General features: G+C 31.7%; 1 protein-coding gene across 1 annotated transcript in view; it reads right to left on the minus strand.

Moving 5' to 3' along the window:
• Positions 1–19,088: 19,088 nt before the first annotated feature.
• The window catches only part of LOC129220622 (protein spaetzle 4-like), a 33,735-nt gene continuing 32,528 nt past the window's right edge, over positions 19,089–20,295 (minus strand). Inside the window, exon 5 of the mRNA XM_054855052.1 lies at positions 19,089–19,293. Coding sequence (XP_054711027.1) covers positions 19,089–19,293 — 205 coding nt within the window. The remainder of the gene's footprint in view (positions 19,294–20,295) is intronic.

Here is a 20,295-nt window from a genome sequence, read left to right on the forward strand (position 1 = left end):
TACATTTATAACCCTATGATGATCTACTTTTCAACAAAATAACTCCTTATTGAAGTTGGCGCACTTATTAGACACTAGTTTTAGAAATTCCATATGTGTCAGCTATTTTTCTCTGGTTTTCTCCCTTTTCAATTAATTTTAATATTTCATATCTTTTATCAATCTCAAGTTCAACTAACTTTCTTTTTGAAGCCATTTTATGTAAAACTAGAACATAAAGAGCAACAAGTTGGAAACTCATAGTTCAAAAAGCAGTTGAAAATGAAAATGTCGTATCTCTTAATCCCTTGCACCAGAAATACTGCAATGCAAGTAACTTTACTCTTTAGCACAATTCCATTGTTGCCACAAAATATTGCAACTGGAAAAAAATACTTTGTACTTCTCTATAGGGTTCTTAGTAGTTTTCCCATGTGGTTAGGCTCAAAAGGAGGTTTAGTTATGTTGCTGTTCCATTTAGTTAGTAAAATGCTGGTCTGGTATCAAAAATATTCTTGGAAAGCTTTAAAAAAAATAAAATAAAATAATTTGCTAAGTAAAATTTTAAAAATAAACCAAGTGGTCAACTTACAAAGGGTTTTTTACAATACTCCAAACCAAATTTGGTGTTCATTAGTGGTCAAGATAGACAGGTGGTCAAGATAGAGAGGTGGTCAAGTTACACAGGTTTTCCTTCATTATATAACATAGGACTAATTCCGTTCCTGACAAAAGCGGTCAACGTAGACAGGTGGTCAACTTATAAAGGTGGTCAACTTTACAGGTTTTACTGTATCTCATAATGAATTGACTGAATAGTGCCAGAATTAAATTGCCTGATTCGCAAACAGACAGATTCTTTAACAAAGCGCGACTTACGTTATGTTTCTTAGAAAACTAAAACAAAACATTTGATGTAGTTGATGACTACGTTTCTCATGGCAGCAAAAAGACAAAACAAAGCAAGAAATAAATGAATGAAAAATAAATAAAATGAAATAAAACTAAATAAAATTTTTAAAAGGAATAAAAATAAAAGGTAGCTTTTTGAAATCCGCTATCGGGCACCACAGGCGAAGCGATGAGGGTTGCTCTTTTTTAGTAGCATTTTTTGGGATGCATTTACTAAGAAAATGAAAAGAACCGGTTTATTACCAGGAGTAGGGATCATCGACAGCAGTTGTTTACACAGGACATCTTGCAAATAATCAATAACATCTCTGAAGTACTTCGCTTTACACCAGGTAAGGAGGAAGTTCATAATTTTATCTGTAACTGATCCGCTTTTTTCCCCCTTTTGAGAAGATTTTCTCATCACTATTTTAAAGTACCTGCAAAGAATCGGCTTAGTGGTCATTATATAATCTGCCGCATAGCATCTTTTTTCACATGATTTGACGAGCAGTAATTTTTCAAGGATCTTTTTTAGGAAGCTAAAGAAACTATTATCAAATATAATACTAAAGCGAGATCTTACTGGTAAACAACATTAGTCTTAAAAAACAAACAAACTGGTTCTGACTTTCGCGTAAAATATGAAAACATGCAAACTAACTTTAAAGGTAGGCAGAATCATCTTTCTAATTTTTAGGCAGTAATTAAAACGATTCATAAAAGAATGATATGTTTTTAATTACTGTCAACGTTTCCAAGAATATTACTCGGATGTTTTAAAATTCGTTCTGTTTGCCAATGTTATAGAAAAAAGCAACAACTTTTCCCAAACTATAACACTTATTTACAGAAAATATTTTCTTGGGGAATTTTTTAAAAAATTAATGCATCCGACTGTGTTCAAAGACCACAGAAAAAAAACCCTTGGACATTAAAAAAAATGTTATTTTTTTAACTACATATGTTTTAAAACTATGAAAAAAAAAAGTAACTACACAAGCTTACAAAATATTAAAATAAAAATGGACAAATTTGCAAAAAACAGCGAAAAACCGTGTCTTACGCTCACAGCTATGGGCAAAATTTGGTTATAATCACGCAAAAATCCTTGCGGGAATACATTTTTATGACACTTATATGCGTGTTTTGCTGAAAATGATTTCTTTTTTTTCAAATTGTTTCTGAAATATTGCTGAACAAAGTTTCTATATAGGCGTTCCTCGTATACACGGTACTTTTACAACACGGTTTCGATACTACACGGTACAAAACTTGATTTTAAATACTACTCGGTTTTGATACAACACGAATTTTAAAAGGAAGAATTTCGTTTTTGTTCCATACATTGTTAAAAAAATGTATGATAATCACTGTAATAATTTTCTACTTAGTTTCTATGAAACTTTTACGAAAAATTGTCCGTTTTTGGCTCTCTCCCCGTATAACATTAACTTTTAAATTTTAAATACACACTTTATTTTTCTCACCAGTGTTCTAAAAGCAAAAAGATGAATACTATTTTGTTTCCAAAGCATTGCAAGAAAATAACATTAGGATTAAACGTAAGCTAAATTTGGCAAACGATAAATAAAAGAGCTGATGTGTACATCGCATGACTTCCTTTTACACCAACTTAATGTTATTTCCCCATTATTGGCAATTTTAATGTTATTCAATAGTTAACTCTCTAAATATCAACAACAGTGGTCAAATTAAAACCAGAGTTAAAGAAAAAAAAATCGCCAGATTTGTCGCCAAGTTGGCGACAAAACTTGGAGAACTGGCGATATATCGCCTAGTGTCCGCCAAATTATAACACCAATTGAGTTTACATCGAAATTAACAACGATTTCCCCCCAAAAAGAGGCAAAAGACCCCCTTTGGAGCATCCGAATGCAACCAAAAAGGAAGGTGCACAACAAGACAACACTAGGAGTCTACATACCAAATTTCAACTTTCTAGGACATTCCGTTCTTGAGTTATGTAACATACATACACACATACGCATATACATACGTACATACAGACGTCACGAGAAAATTCGTTGTAATTAACTCGGGGATCGTCAAAATGGATATTTCGGGTGTCTGTGCGTTCCTAGGCATATATCCACGTGAGGTCGGGTTGGGGAAAAAAAAAAAAGAACTTAACATTTATTCGTGGGTGAGCAAATGGAAATTAAGTCCCATTTTTAACCGACTTCAAAAAGGAGGCGGTTATCAGTTCATGCCGTATGTATGTTTTTTTTTGTTTGTCCACTCACAGCGTCTCACCTAGTAAACCGATTTTGATGATTATTTTTTTAATGGATAGGGGATGGCTCAACTTAGGTCCCATTACTTTGTTTGACCATATTTGTCCTTTAGAAAAAAAGTTACGGGCAAAAAACAATAAATTTCATGCAATTTCCCTATTAAATGATTAAATTTAAAACCCATTGTTATGAAAGTTTGGTGCCATACGACAGTAACATTAATAGTAACTGTAATGATAATTTTGAATGAAGACTTCTCTGAAGCAAGCATCAAGTTTCTTCAGGGGGATATTTCGATAATTATCGGGAATCTGGCGCTGTCGTCTCATTTTTGGCGTAAATAATTTTATTTTGGTAACCTTGCTGATTTATACTAACCCTATGTGAATTATCGATATCTTCCCTTCTTCGGTACTATTGCTCCATAGCGGGGGTGGGGGTAAACCTCCTGGAAGCGAGGTGATGCAGTGATTAGGATCTGCTTAGCCTTCACAATGCTACCATTAGATTTGCCCACATTAGACTATTAGATTAGTACCATTAGATTAGACTACAGTAATATTTTTTTCGCTATCATCTATGCCAATAACATATGATGGGGGCTAAGTAAGAAAATACAGAATTGCATCATAAGCAACTTAAATACTGTGAAATGTAAATTAGTTAGGAAAAACGTAATACTTGAATGGTTATAATTAAATTAACTACACATTAATTCCAAAGAGGTACAAAGATAAGTTTTTAGTGCCAATCGCTTAAAGTTTAACGCGTGTTTATAGTTTTTTTTTTTTAGTATGGAGCATTTTTATGAAAAAAATAAGGTGAAGTTTCGTGATGGTAACTTCTTACTATTTTTGAAATACCTACATTTACACTAAAAAGAATGAAATAAAAAAATTTTGAAAAAAAATAGAACAAACTTCAAAATTGCTCTAAAAAGTGAAAAATAATTTTATTCTTTAAACACCATCGATAATGTTTTTAAACATAATTTTTGAAGTTGGCGCAAAAACGATAGATAAAATCATTCACAGCCATAACTCAACTGTAACTATAAATTTAACCAGGCCCAGTTTCTTCACTATCACATAAATTATGCATTGATGACAACATATTTGAATAACGATATAAATGTTTCGTTCGTAACTTTGGATGCTTTTCTGAAAAAAATATGAACGAAGCATGTTTACACTGGATTTTACGTTTTGTTTTTGCGCCAACTTCAAAAATTATGGTTAAAAGCATTATCGATGGTGTTTAAAGAATAAAATTATTTTTCACTTTTTAGAACAATTTTGAAGTGGGTTCTATTTTTTTTTTTTCAAAATTTTTTTTGAGTGAAAAATTTTTCGCGAATACAATACTTACTTTTTTGTAAAAGGAAGTAAAAATGTAGTCTAAACAAAATATGAACTAAAATAAATAGAACAAGGCCATTTATTTTATTTTATATTTTGATTTGTTGTTTTTGCTGAGCCGAACTTGATTGCTATAGTAAAGCACAGATTTTTTTTTTCGTTTTGTTCTTAGTAAAGAGAATTGATTAAGTTTTTTCTTGCTGTGCATAACAGTTTTAATTTAAGGTATGTAAAATAATTAAGTTTTATTGTTTATACAACTCTTATTTTTAAAACAGTGGATCTTCGTATGTTCTGGTAGCCAGTTTGTTTATTCTATTAAGTCAAAATTTCAGCAATTATAAAATTTGCACTTTATAACTTGATTTCGATATAACACTTCACACATTCCTTGATTTACATAATTTCAAGGTCTCGTATGACACGGTTTCGATGTAACACGGAACATCAAAAATGTCAATTTTAACGCAGTCTGATACCTTTTAAGTAGCCTTACCTATGGTAATTGAGAAACTTATTATAAAAAGGTAAAGTTCGTTATCATTTTAGAGACATCCTCATATAAATGTTTGTTTTTAGAGAAAAATGATTACTAAAGTGAGTTTTTCATTTAGTAACTGGGATTTATTTACTGGATCCTAAATCCTCGTGAGGGTTGAGAAAGGGGGGGGGGGGTAGAGCGAGTTCTTAGCAGCCTTGAGAAAATAATCGTTTTTTTTCCTTGTCGAGATACAGTGTTGTTGTAAAAATGCAAAAGTATATTTGGTTATCCGGTGTCTCTAGGTTTCACAGATGAAAATTAATAGATGAAGAAAATTAGGTGAGATTTATACATTGAGTAGGTGCTTAGGTCATGCATTTAAATACACAGCGCTACCCACCCACCCACACACAAGCACACACTTGTTTTATGTTCTTCAAATCCATTTATTTCTGCAGCAGACGATGTTGGCTTAAGTAAGCACGTGCTCTTGTGCTCCAACTTAAGTGTGTTTGCGGTCTGGATTCTGGAGAGGGACTGAAGGTCATACTTCAAAAGCACTAAAGTCCCCCCCCCCCCCATCTCTTTGGTGGCTTTCTTGATTGTTTTTTGAGAGAGAGACCAAACATTATTGTGCCAAAAACTAAAGATTTAACGCTTTAATCATAAAAGTTATTTTAATTTATTTTTCGACATTTTTGCCTTATTAGTAGGAATGCCTGCTTTCTGAAATGTTCAACCGGGACATCAGAAGTGGGACCCCCTCCCCCCAGTGTCAAAGGTATTCAGAAGAGTGCACTTTCTGGATTGGTTTTTAGATTATTTTGCACTTTTAAAGTTTTTAACAGCCCTGTATTTCGTAACATTTTTGAAGTAGAATTCTGAAAATTGGCAGGATTACTTATCGTATTGTATGTGTCCTTCACACGAAATTTCATTAAAATCGGAAATGGTAAGGAGGTCAAGAAGGTGATTGACCTGACATATGGAGTTCCACAATGCAAAACATGTGAACATTCTTGATTTTTTTTTCAGTACCTTGCCATTGCGATCCCAGTCTAAGTTTTGGTGTAGTGGAGGAATAGTGTTAGAGCTATAAATATATTTTTTTGAAACAATTCCAAGGGGGCATGTTTTGAGACATTCAAGGTCAAAATTCACGGTGAATGACCTTGAAATTTAAACCTGTCGTAAGAAAGTCATGTTTTATACCAATAACCAATAAAAAGCTCTATTTTTTAAACTTTACAATGGTTTTCGACTTTTTATTCTACTATAACTAGGAGAGAAATTATAGTCATTTGAATGGCACAACTTTTTGTTTTTTTCTTACTTTTTCAGTTTTTTAACAGTCTTGTATTTCGTAACAATTTTAAAGTAGAATTCTAAAAATTGGCAGGATAACTTATTCTGACATATGTGTCCCTCACACCAATTTTCGTTAAAATCGGAGACGGTGAGGTCAAAAGTGATTGATCTGGCATGGTCCTATAGTTGCCCTAATAACTATGAACCGAAACCAGGGATCAACCAAAACCTATGAAACAAGCAAATAAATTTAAACATTTTATTTCTTATTTAAGTAATCAGAATCACATGAATGAGGGAAAAAAGTTGAAATATTTTTTCATGTATTTTCAATTGGCCAGAACTTTTTTTCGTTTTTAACCTTGTTGTAAAAATCTTCACAAGCGAAAAATTTTATTAGTTTTTTTGTTAATGTTACAAAGGACGAATTAACCAACCTAAATAATCCTTCAGTTTCTTATTTTTAGACTTTTTTGGTCACATTTTATCAAATTTATCATTTTCCGGGACTGTCTGGCAAGCTTATTTATTATGGTGTCCAATATCGAAATCCCGATCCCGAATCCCGCAAGATATTTAACGGGATTGATCCCGCGGGATTCTTAATCCCGCAAAATTTTTTTCCATTTAAGCGTTTTTCAGCTTTTGCCGCTCATGAAACGACTATTTTCACAAGCATCATCTGAAGTTCGAATCTTTTTCCTAGTATATCTGCAAGAACAACATTATAACTGTGTGTATTATACGACAAACGATGGATTTACCATTTAAGAACACAATAAAAATAGAATATATTTTTTTGAGGATGAATTGGTATTCTCATTCGAAGTTTCAGTTTTCATACGTTCGGCAATTGAGAAAATATGTAAAACGTATAAGCATTTTAGAAAATCATCACTAAAATTTAAAATCCATTAAATTACGCTTTGGATAAAATACAGAAAGTGATTACATGTTCCAAAACCAGCTGAAATAGCTTGAATACAATGTTGGAGCACTTCCGTAAGCTTTAGTAATATCACTCAAAACCTTTAAGTTTCAAAAAGTGTATTCCAAAGAAGAAAGACGACTTTAAAAGTAGCGACACAAAGCTGCATGAAACCCAGGATGACTCGTATGACAATGCAATAAGTTAAACTGCTCATGTTTTTGAATTTCTCTTTAAAGTGAGAGGTAAAAATATCGAAAGTATCCAAACACTTTAACTGAGACTACGACTTGGTGAAATCAAGCATTATTCACCCCTTGCTGTAATGATGCAAATTCACTGATACAATGACCAACGTTAATGAAGCAACAAGGGTATTATCAATGCAAGTTAATTGGATACAGCAAAACACGTATCCAAGAGGCATCGTTTTTGTCCGAAATTTGCAGTTCTTGAGCAACAACCCAGCATAAGGAAAAAAAAAAGAAATCTATTTCAGAATGTGATGAAGTTCATGCGGATTTTTTTTGTAAATATTTACAGTCAATTGATTTTAGTAAAACCAATTGCAGTGGAGCCACAGCACGTGTTTTTATCAAGCGCATTATTTGTACAGCGAAAATCTTTTACCATCTCATATGAGCGGCAGTTTTGTTTACCAAACGATAATTGCTAATTGGGATATGATTTTGTTGTGCTTTAAAATTGCTGTACCGAATTCAAGAAAACTATTAATTCAAATAATAAAATTAGTCCTTCCAAAAAAGCACAGCCTTTTCTATTTGACATAAAAATTTAATTTTTAGAGGAATAAACTCAATCCCGTGGGATTTCGGGGGGATTGGCTCCTTACAATCCCGAAATCCCGTGGGACTGAATTCGGTGCAGGATTGGAAACCCTACTACTTATTAGCCATGTATGGTACAACCACAGCACACTAGTCTTTCCCCGGTGGCTCTGGTTTCCTCTTTTGACAGCCCTCGTATGTGGTGGTAGTTATCCAAAATTTCTTTTAAATGTCCTTGAGAATGGCATTTTGCATGTTGTTACCTTCCATCTATTAATTACTGGTTTGCTTTGACGTCGAATATCTTTGCTTCAACAATTTTTTTTATAAAAGAAGGAATGTTAATGGCAATTTAGTCTAAATATTATGTACTACTGAGTTAGCAATCAGCACGTTAAGGGGAATCGGTATCCTGTATAATGTTAAATTGCTAAACGTTATGTACCTTTCTCTCAAAAGGTTTTAATGATAGAAACTAGCAACTTTCGCAGGCAGTAGTATCTATAAAATATATCTAAGAGTCTACTGAACATTTTGAGCAAAATTCTGCTTATTTTATACTTTATTTAAATTTTTTGCCAATAGGTCACTTTTTAAAGGAAAAAAAAAAACATAAAAAACCGGTTTTAACCCTAAAATTCGATGTGATGGCAAAAGTGCGAGTTTTAGAGCAGGGATTAGTAAAAAGAGGGAGCAGGTTCAATCATTAGTTTAGCAAAAGCTTGGGCAAGGACCCCAAATCACGTGACTCAAAAACGACGAATGGTCGACATGTTTTTCGTGAAACTAGCGACAGAAATCTGATTACTTCCAATACTATGCCTTAAAATCTATCACGTGACTTAGTGTCTTTGCTTCATGAATGAAAGTCTCCACTCTCTCCATTTTATCTCCTCTCAATGGTGTGAGTCCTAAAGCAAAAATTTTACTTCAGTATAATTATTAACGTATATGTAATTTTGAGAATATCCCGTTTAAAATAAAAAAATTACGTATTTTGCTTATACGTATATTTATATTGAACTACTTTTGATCTACATAGAAACATGTGTTTGGTGTCGCTTGAAAGCTCTTGGTTCAACTATTTTGAATATATAAAATCTGAAATTTTTTTAAAAGGAAGCAGGGTACCAACTGCTCTTATCCAAAAACATTTTGGTTAAGGTAGGGGTCCTAAATGTCGGCCTTGTTCCTAATATCATCTATTGTAATTTGTGCTGAGACTATGAATTCTGCAGTCTACTCTCCAGCGACAGCTGCCAACTGTAAAACTTTGAGGACACAAATACGTCACGTTATTGTGCTGCAATTTTTTTTTTTTTTGGATTTTCTTGTGAGGTGATAAAAGTATTCTATTTATTATCAATATAAATATGCAGTCGTAATTAGTAGTATTTATTCGCTAGCGCTATTCAAAGCTGTGAGTAGTAAGCTATTGGTTAAGTTGCATTGAGATTGGGTTTTCGGTTAAAAACTGGCAGTGAAGGTCGCAATGTTTACTTGTTGGGTAGTTCCTAATATCACCAGCCAACGTGTTTTAATAATCGCCCAATACGCGATACACAGAGCAGAGAAACAGAGGCAAGAACATCCATTGTAAACTTCTCAACAACATCCCATAGGTGTGATCAATATTAAACTATATCAGCATTTTCACTGCTGAAGACAACTTGGTACGCTGACAAATCCAAAGTGAACCACATACGATAGAAATAATATTTTCACAAAAATTATATTAGGTAAAATGAGATGAATCTAAAATTTTTTAAACTAAAATAATTACAAAAATAAAAATGATATACAGCGTGTCCAATAAGTTCTCATGCAGCATTTTGAAACACGTTAAAAATTTACGTGTACTACTGTAGTTCCAATTCTTCTTAAATCATTTAGTATAAATTATATATACTAGTCGACCCGTGCGGAACTCCGCACTGTGCTTCGAATCGTTTCATAAGGCATTTCGCTCTTTAAAAATTTCAAAGGAAGAACATTATGAAGAAGAACCGAAAAAAGTAAGAGCAGAAGAGAAGGCATGTAATTTAAAGACATCAGTAACAAAACCTCGTTAAATACAACGTTATAATAATTTGATCATCGCTCACCTTTTGGTTGTACGTATTTTCAATGAACATAAATATCATTAAAACAGTGGCTGAGTAGTGACTCGTGAAAAAGCAATAATTGTGCATGTGAAAAAACAGGTTGTGGCAAATACAGTCCTGCCCATGTGAGCATCTGACGGGAAAAAAAGGAATATTAAAGAGATATTTATTGGCACGGATTAGAATTGGCGCCATTCTGATTAACAGCCCGACACCCCAACAAACCTAGCAACTGCGCCTTCTTTTTCGAAAGCTATTCATTGAAGGAATGCGTAGTAAACATCCGCAAAAAAGCTTTTTGCCGATTTAAAAAAAAAAAAAATAAGATCATGCTTCTATGTTTTGTCATTAACCAGCATGATACGATTTAAAATTATTCGTAAAGCATGGAATTTGATAAAGAATGACGAAGATCTCACGTAGCGATTGAAACGAACATTCTAGAGAAGTAATAAATTAGATTGAAAATAAGTGTTTTTATCTTTGAATATTGAACTATTTCGCATAGAAGGTTGCTTTAACCGTTACGGCTTAAATGCCCGCACATGTTTCTCTTTTAATCGAACACTTAAAATTCAAAACCAAAACCAGTTGAACTGAGTCCGTTTTTTAAGTGTAATTTTTCGAACGTAGACAAAATGTTTTTTTTTTTTTTTCCATCAGAAAGCAGAGGAGTAGAAAATGATTTCTTACTAATGAAGTTGGTAATAATTTTAATGTTTTATATCGTATTCTCGCGAATTAAAAAAAAGGTTTACTGGGTGAAACTCGTACTTTTAATTTGGCGTAGTATTCTTTCATTTGTACAAAAAGTCGAACACTGCTATTAGAAAAATCTACATTTCAGCATACAATGAAAAGGTTTTTCTGCAGAAAAAAGATTTCCTTGAGGTAAATCTAATATTTTTTTATGCTTACATTATGCTGAGTGGTCTGGATGTAGTTAAAGCTTAAAAAAAAGGAAGATCACCCTTCGATTAACAGTCAACTTATCCGAATGTTAACTGTAGCCTGCATAAAGGAGTCGAAACACCAAGTAGCATTCCCACTGCATTTATTTTATTACGTGTGTATGTTATGAGTACATATAATGCGTAATATTAATGTAAATTTGATATTATGTTGGATAGCCCAAGCTTGCTCGAAGTTTAGATAGTTTATAGCCGAACGCTCTACCGAAAAAAAAAAAAACTAATCAATTTAACCGAACAACTAAGTTTAGTGCTTTTAAGCTTTATTAAAATATAAACACACACACACACGCACAGGCTATTATTATTATTATTATTATTATTTTGCCAAAAGTGACGTAAAAAATTGGAAAATTGTATTAGAACTTTGCTTTAAAAAAATCTGTATAAGAACTTCAAGCTGCATCAAGGTTTTGAAACAGCAAGAGGCGTTTCAAAAAACTTGATTTTTCGACCGTAAGTCTATTTTTCGTCATTAGCCAGCCTGAATAGTTCTAAAATGAGAGGGGAATAATATATAAGATAAGATATTAAAGAGAAATGTTTTTATTTTTGAAAATATTTAGAATTTGTTACCGCAGGCTGCTTGAGCCGTTATGACTTAGATGGCAGCACGTGTTCATCATTTAACATCACGGTTAAAATTCAAAATAAATTGAACTATGCTCTTTTTTAAGCGTAGCTTTTCGAATGTAGTAAAAATGCGATAAGCTATTTTTTTTTGCAAAGAGAAGAAGAAAATGTATATTTTATCCTTCAAATTGAGGTAGTAATTTTTCTATTTGTACAAAGAGTCAAAAACTCATTCGAAGAATATATATTTCAATGTACGATTCATTATTTTTTTTCTAAACAAAAAAAAAAAAAAAAATCTATTGTAGTCTGAAATCTTAAACCTGATATTTATAATTTAGCTTACATTATGCTTTAATTTTCTTACCAGAGCCAAAGTTTTTTTGAAAAAAAAAAAAAAAACTTACAACTCAGAAGTAATTTAACACAAAGTTACATCAAGTTTTCATAACAGCAAGAAGCGTTTCCTTCTCATTTATTCTATTCCCTCATAATTGTTACTCACTTAATTAAGTGTTCATATAATGCGCGATATTTTTCTAATTTTTGATGCAGATTGTCCGGACGTGGGCCCGAACACTTCTTCTCCTGGTTACCAGGAGAATGCTCTGCCGATCAAGCTATTCAGCTGTGTCGGTCATAGTGCAAGTTAAAGTTATAAGTTTAACCGAAAACCTCATTCTGGTTCTTTAAAACGGGTTTTTTGGTAGAAAAAAACAATTTTTAGACCGTGGGTCTATTTTTCGTCAGTAGCCAGCACGATAAGCTGTAAAATAATGTGTAAATCAGAGAAATCGATCAAGAATTGAGGAAAATCTGGCGTAGAAACCAAAAACAGGCTACAGAAATAATATATAAGGATAAGCAATTAAAAGTTCTAAAATGTTGCACTAATCATATTTTTTTCTACCTGGAATGAATAATGAAATTTAGAGAAACTGTGATCGATAAATTCATCAAAGGGCTAAATTTTCCGAGACTTGATGAAGTGAGACTTCATTTACAGAACTATATAAAAAGGTATAATGATCCCTCTGTCAAAGACAGAAGAAGATTGGGCGCAAAGCGATCCGTTTGGACAAAAGATCTCTTGAAAATATATAAGAAATAATAGGAAGAAACGGACGAAAATCTGCTGTAAAACTTGCAGGGGAGCTCAAAATATTGAATCGATCAGTGTTAAATATTCTGAGAATGGACCTAGGGGCAAAGCTAATAACTCCACATTAATGCGTTACAGGGTTGGATCCGCTTCTTTTTTGTCATCAGCTCTATAAAAATACCTCCTAAGAAAAAACACAAAGAGAAAAAAATAAAATTAAGAGACAGTTCCCTTTTGACATTGGTTTGATCACCTCGGTCTAGCCAAAATAAATAAAGCACAACAAAGATAATATCTTCTCTTAATTCATACCGTTCGTCTGATGGCTGATGACGATGACTCATCTAAAGGGCTGTTCACTTATCGGCCGTCCGTCCCGTCCATCCCGTTTTTTGACGTGACAGACTGTCGACGAAAACAGGATAGCATTCATTTACGATTGCCTTGCATCAATCACGTGGCTGAATTCACCCACCAAAGAAAAGAGCGCGCTGCTTGGCGGAAACCAATGAAATCCTGTCCTACTTTTGACGGCTGTCAGATATCAAGTCTCTTCTGATCGAAACCAGTCCCGTCCAATATGGTGTTCTTTCATGGTAACCAGCAAAGAAAACCTGTTTCGGGTGGGAAAAAACGGGATGGACGGGACGGACGGCCGTACTGTGAACTGCCCCTTACACGTGAGCAAACGAGAGTGACAGTAGCTATAACGATGATGACTAGGAATTGCAATACCGGATCAAAAATTCATTACCGGTATTCGGTATTTTTTGAAACGTCATACCGAAATACCGGTATCAGAAAATTCTCAGAAAATAATGGAAAACATAATTGTTACGTTGCCATATTTCATAAGTTAGCAAAAAAAAAAAAAAGCATTTGTATGAAAACGTCTTGCAAACAAATATAAAATGAAGGAACAAAATCGATAATACTGAGAAACTAGTAGATGCGTCTCTACTGAATTGTCTCTAAGCCTGGAACTCATTTTAGTGCACTAACTTTCTAAGTTGAAAATACACATTCTGAAATCACGTAAATTAGTAGTACTAATAACAATGCGCGATATATCTCCTCTAATTGCCTCGAAGTTCTTCATCTTCAAATAATTTTAGGCTCTTGCGTGATATTTTTCGATTAATCTTTTGTATGTGTGTGCGTGTTTCTTTTGTAGTGATTGCATGTATTATTATTTATTTTTTGAATTTATAGGTAGTTTTATTTTTTTCTTTTAGAGATGATAATCTTCCAATATTAACATGATCTTCAACGACTTCCTCTTAATCTGGTTTGGATAGGTTTATGTTCCTCTTTTGTCAGGCCTTTGGTTTGAAATTTACGATGGGTTCAGCTAAATTTGATCTTGCTCGCTTTCTTTTCAAAATTTTTTACAATCATCATTATTGAAATGTCTGAAAAATGCTCCAATTGCTTACGTCTTGCTTCTATGCCGATTTTCAAAGCACTCTATAATTTCTAAAACATTATCTTACCAAGTATATAGCGAGACAGGAAAACAAACCAATACCAACAAAATTACCATTTGTTATTCTAACACGAAAAGGTTTTTTCTTGTCAAAGTTTAGTACAGTTGAGACAAATATTTAAAAAAATATATCATAAAGTATTACGGCAATTGATTGTTAGAATAAATTATTTATGGGACAAATGCATTCGAATTACACTTGAAATTAACTTTCACAAAAGGGAAAGTGACTGATCAGTGAAATGGAAAAAATAAAAACATGGTGCACCTAACCCGCACGAAAATGCCATTCATTCTTCCATTTAGTAATGAAAATATCATTTTGCAATATTTCTGCTACTTGTTTAATGATATTATATGAGTTCGCACTTTTGAAGTCAAATTTTTGTATCAACAGATACATTTCGGTACTGTATCAGGAAAAAAGAGATGTGCATTTAAAAGAAAATTGCGTATCTAACCTCTTAAATTAAAAGGTTAGCCTCTTTGGTTAAAACTTTTTATTGTTTTCAGCTAATAACAAAAAATGTCGGTATTTTACCTCAGCAAATACCGGTATTTCGAAATCTCAAAACAGCCCGAAATACCGAAATTCGGAATACCGGTACTGCAATCACTAATGATGACATACAATGCGGTGAAGGATTTTTATTCATGTGATGAACATGATGAAATTTATTTAAGATGCAAGAAGTGTTTTCATAGGTTCCATGAGAAGCGTAAACAAAAAGAAAGAGACAAAAATTTTGTATTTTCTAAGATTGTAGCTTGTTAGTCCACAACATGTTTTATAAAATGCATGTAAAAAATAAAACAATCCTTGTTCTTTAACTATTTCTTTTATTTTTCTACACGTTCTATACTGGAGATGTAGGTGTTCTTATATAGTCGGATCCCGACTTACGCGAGGGATGCGTTCCAAGACTCCTCGCGTAAGTCGAAATTTCGCGTTGTGGAAACGTGTTGCGTAAATAAATTTTTATTAACAAACCCAATCATTTTAGACATTTTAAAAACACCTTTTAAACTGTTTTAGACCATTTTTTTAACTATATATTACTGGTTTCTTGAATAAAGAGTTGATTTTTTATCGTAATTTTTTTTATTATAAAAGCTGCATTATTCAACATAAAATAATGTTACGATGCATAAAATCCAATGGGAGAGAGAGAGACATAAAAATAAAACAGTGCGGTACCTACACTATTTAGTAACAATGAAGCATAGCATTGTAAGAATACTATACAGTAGGTAAAATAAATTTCATTTATAACTTAAAAAAGGAAGATGATTTATGATGCGCCAATCTGCTCGCCATTCTAATATATATTCAGTAGCTTCGCATTTACTTTTATAACATTTACATCTATGGTAAAACCCCTCTTTCAAGTTCTCTATAATCTACAATACACGAGCAGATTCCAGTTTCATACTGCTTGCATTTTGCTAAAACACTACTCTGCGAGCTTCACATTAAAACTAAGGTCTGAACTAATACGGATTGCCTTTCTCTTGACTTTTAATTATACGTATGGAAAATTCCCTCTTACCTAATTGTCATGCTATCTTCGAACCACTTTCTAACTGTTCAAGCATATCAAGAATCTTTACCTTTTCTAAAATTGTCGCAAACTTCTGCTTTTTGCTTCCATCTTCAAACTTTAGATGAAAACAAATGCTAACAAAGCTATGTTTATAGTGCGGTGTGTGGTAACTTGCACAGTCAGTGATGCTAAAAGGATAAAAGTACATTCATGAAGTCAATGCTTAGTAGTCAATAACAAAACCGAAACTTAGCATCACGATTTCTTTCCATATACTTTCGAGTGTTGAGAGCGAGAAATTAGCTTTAGCTCTAAAGTTCATTGCTCCTGAAAAACTCGCGTTATAGCCATTTTGCGTAAATCGAATCGCGTTGTAGCGGGAGTCGACTATCATTTTCGGAATTCATCTGGTTGGATTTCAATCAAATTTGAATTCTTACTCAATACAAAAACTATAGCCATATTTTTGCCAATTAACACTGGTTTAAGTAAAAATATAGAGCACATCTATAGTTCCGAATCCAGCATTCTAATTTGAAAAAATTAAAACAGAACTAAACAGGGCTCTAATTAATCCAAAATGTGTAACATTTAGTGAGAATGAATAACAATTTTGGACAACAATTTGCACAAATCCTAACAAGAATAATTTCGCTTTTGTATTACCCAGTGATTGAAAAAATATTTTCAATCTGAAACGTCCAAATAAATAATTCTGATACTGATTCAGTTAAAACATTTATTTTCAATATATATTTTCATAAGTTAATATTACAAATAATACAGAAAACATTTTGATAATTTAAAGACAAGAACACTGAAAGTGACTAACATTTAAATAGCAATATTTTGACGATCTTAAGAGGAAAGAAATAGTAATGGGGTGGTTTCCTTCAGTCAAAAGTACTTCTTTTAGTCATTGAAATAGATAGAATGAGCAAAAAAAAAATAAATAAATAAATAAATAAATAAAATAAAATAACATGGGCCCAGAAAATACTTTTATTTTCCCAGCATTTTTTTCAAAATCAATTTTACAAAATGTCCGATTTTTCAAACAAGGCGTGGTTTTTATGACGTCACAAATGATGCTTTTTGGCGCATCTTTCTACTACATTTACACGTTATGATAACCAAGCAGCGAATTAAAATTGCACTCTACGCTTGCTATCAACCATATCGTTGCCAATACACGTGAGTAGATGCAAATTAAATATTTAGCTATGTGAGTGGCAACACAGAATGGCATTTCATCATTTGATGTCATCGCCAAGAAATGTAAACAATGAAAGCTCACCGATTTAAGTATTTTTAAAAAATATTAAACTTAAACAAATTATTTAAAAAATGGTCTGATCCTATGTTTTTACGCAAGCTCTTTCAGAAAAAGTCACTTTTGAAATTTTGGAAACGACCCCATTGTAGAATTCATAAAATGCGATTTTTTTAAAAACCGAAAGTAATTAAATGATGGGCAACGAAATGTGTAATAAATAAAAATGGTCGTTTTAATGGTAATCTTTGCTGTGAGTTGAAATGAGGAAGTAATATATTGAAGAAGTTTATAGAATACGTTTTCATAAACTTAAACAAAAGTTCCTGAAGGCAGTTCGTTAAAATAGAGCTCTATATACTTTTTTGAAACACAGTAAATGAAAGATAGGAAGATTATAAACAGTTCTACTGTTAATTGTTATCTTTGTTCTAACTCTTAACTTGTGAGAAATGAGGTAAAGTACGAAATTCTCACTTTACCGTACTGCATTCATTAAATTGTATAGGTAGTTACGTTTTGCGTTATTATTGCCCTCTCTTTCAGCACTATAAACAGCAACTCAAAAGGAAACAGCTTTATAAATTAGTTTTCAAAAAGAAAAATAAACCAAATTTAACCCTTAAATCATAAGTTTCGAGGTTGTGTATGGGAGTTTTTTTTTAAACATGAAATCCTTAAACAGCGATGTAAATAACTATTATGTCATTTTGTGAAAATTGGTCCAGTAGATTTTGCGTAAATGTTTGGGACATATGGGTTTTCATGATCCATTAGACATGATAATAACTTGTGGAAGGATTCGTAAGTCCATTTGAATTTCAGTAGCATATGATTATTAATACACATTTATATGATATGCCTGTGTGATAAAAGCTGAAATTGCAATATTGTAAGATAAATTTGTGCTTAAAAATAAAGTAAGAAATAACAACGTCAGTCTTTAAAGGGTTAAAATGATTTAAATTTAGAATCAAAAATTTGACGACGAATTTAGCATTTAAATGAAGTTAAGTATAGGATTTAAATATTAGAACAGAATATAACCTTTAACCACTCGTATATAAATGCCAGTGAGATGATGTTCGTTCAAGATATCCTACAACAAATAATTTAAGGTCACAAATTTAATATGACTCAAATGAATGACTTAATGTCACATCTTCATTTCGACTGAATAAAATAAAATTTAATGTCACATCTTTAATATGACTTAAATAACATAATGTCACTTCCTTCATATGACTCAATTAAATAACTTAAAGATATATCTATAATATGACTCAATTAACTAACTTAATGTCACATCTTTGAAAAGACTCAATTCAATAACTTAATGTCACATCTTTAATGAGACTCAATTCAATAAAATTAACGTCACATCTTTAACATGATTCAATTAAATAACCTAGTGTTGCATCTTTAATATGACTGAATTAAATAACTTAAAGTTACATCTTTAATGAGACTCAATTAAATGACTTAATGTCACATTTTTAATATGACTGAATTAAACAATTTAATGTCACTTCTTTATTGCAACTCAAATAAAATTTAATGTCACATCTTTAATTTGGCTCAATTAAACAACGTAATGTCACATTTGTAATATGACTCAAATTAATAACTTATTTTCACATCTTTAATGAAACTCAATTAAAAGAAATTAAATGTCACATCTTTAATATGACTCAATTAAATAATATAATGTCACTTCCTTAATATGACTCAGCTAAATAAAATTTAATGTCAGGTATTTAGTATGACTCAAGTAAATAACCTAATGTCACATCTTTAATATGACTCTATTAAATAATCTAATGTCTCGTCTTAATATGACTCAATTAAATAACTTAATGTCACATCTTTAATATGATTCATTTAAACAACTCAATATGACATCTCTTCCAGATGCTAATATTCATCAATAGGAGTGTACCAATTCTTATACCACAGACATTTTAGCTTTCTGTTTCATACAGAATATATTACATAATAAAGTAGGAATTCATATTCTGTCCACAACCATTACGTCTTCTACATTCACATTCTTCCTTTTCTACTTCTTGTTCTTGGAATGTCAGGCGTAAGATCGTAACAGATACAGACGCAGCAAGATGGAAATCGAAACCAGTCTGAAAATATTCCACGGCATTCGTTTTTAGGATCGAATGCCAACAATCTGTGCAGACGATACTGCTGCTCGCACCGGCAACCTTCTCTACAGAGCATTTGGTGGTTTTCGAACCTACAAAATAAGTTATTTTTTCATCAGTTTTATGTGAATACGACAAATAAAATTGAAACGATTTAAAAACTTATAAAATTTGTCTCTCACGCATAAAATGTTATTTTCAAGAGTACTTTTGTAATTTCAAACTATAACAAATAATGAAAAAAAAAAAATCATGAAATAAATGAATAAATTAAAAAATATATATATTAATAAATTAAAAAAATTAAAAGAAAAAATATTTATAATTAGTAAATATTTAATTAACAATAATTAACTGAAATTAGTGCAATAATTTTCTTCAGTTTTTATATAAATCATATGAAAAATAAAATAAAAATTATTAAAAAATGTTGCAAATTTGTTTCTTGTGTACAAAATGTTATAAACAAAAGCACTTTTATCATTTCAAACCGTAATAAATAAATAGTGAAAAAAAATGAAGTAAATGAATAAAATAAGTAAATATACTAAAAATTAAATGAAGTTTAAAAATAAAAAAACATCAAATAAATTAAAGAAAAAAAAGCTACAGTTAATAAATATATAGTTAACAATAATTAACTAATATTAGTGAGATAATTCTCATCAGTTTCCATACGAATATGAGAAATGAAAGGAAAATTATCATTATGAAAAAAAGTTTGCATTAAAATTCGTTTCTTGTAAACGAAATATATTATGACCAAGAGCACCTTGTAATTTCAAACTGAAAGAAAAAAAAATTGTGAATCAAAATAATAATTAAATAAATGAACAAATGAATAGAATTTAAAATGTAATTTTTAATTTTAGAAGTAAATAATTCATGAAAAAAAAAATTAATTTGAATTTTCACATTTGGAATTCAAATGATGTTTTTCGCAATCACGAGTGTGTGTGTATAGGCGTGTGTGTTTGGGTATGTGTGCAGGCATGATTGTGTGGGTATGTGTGTGTATGTGTGCGTGTAGGAGTATATTTGTGTAGGTGTATGTGTATGTGTATAGGTGTGTATGTATGCGTGTGTGTATGTAT

Source organism: Uloborus diversus, chromosome 4 (genome assembly GCF_026930045.1).
Source record: "Uloborus diversus isolate 005 chromosome 4, Udiv.v.3.1, whole genome shotgun sequence".
Lineage (NCBI taxonomy): Eukaryota > Metazoa > Arthropoda > Arachnida > Araneae > Uloboridae > Uloborus > Uloborus diversus.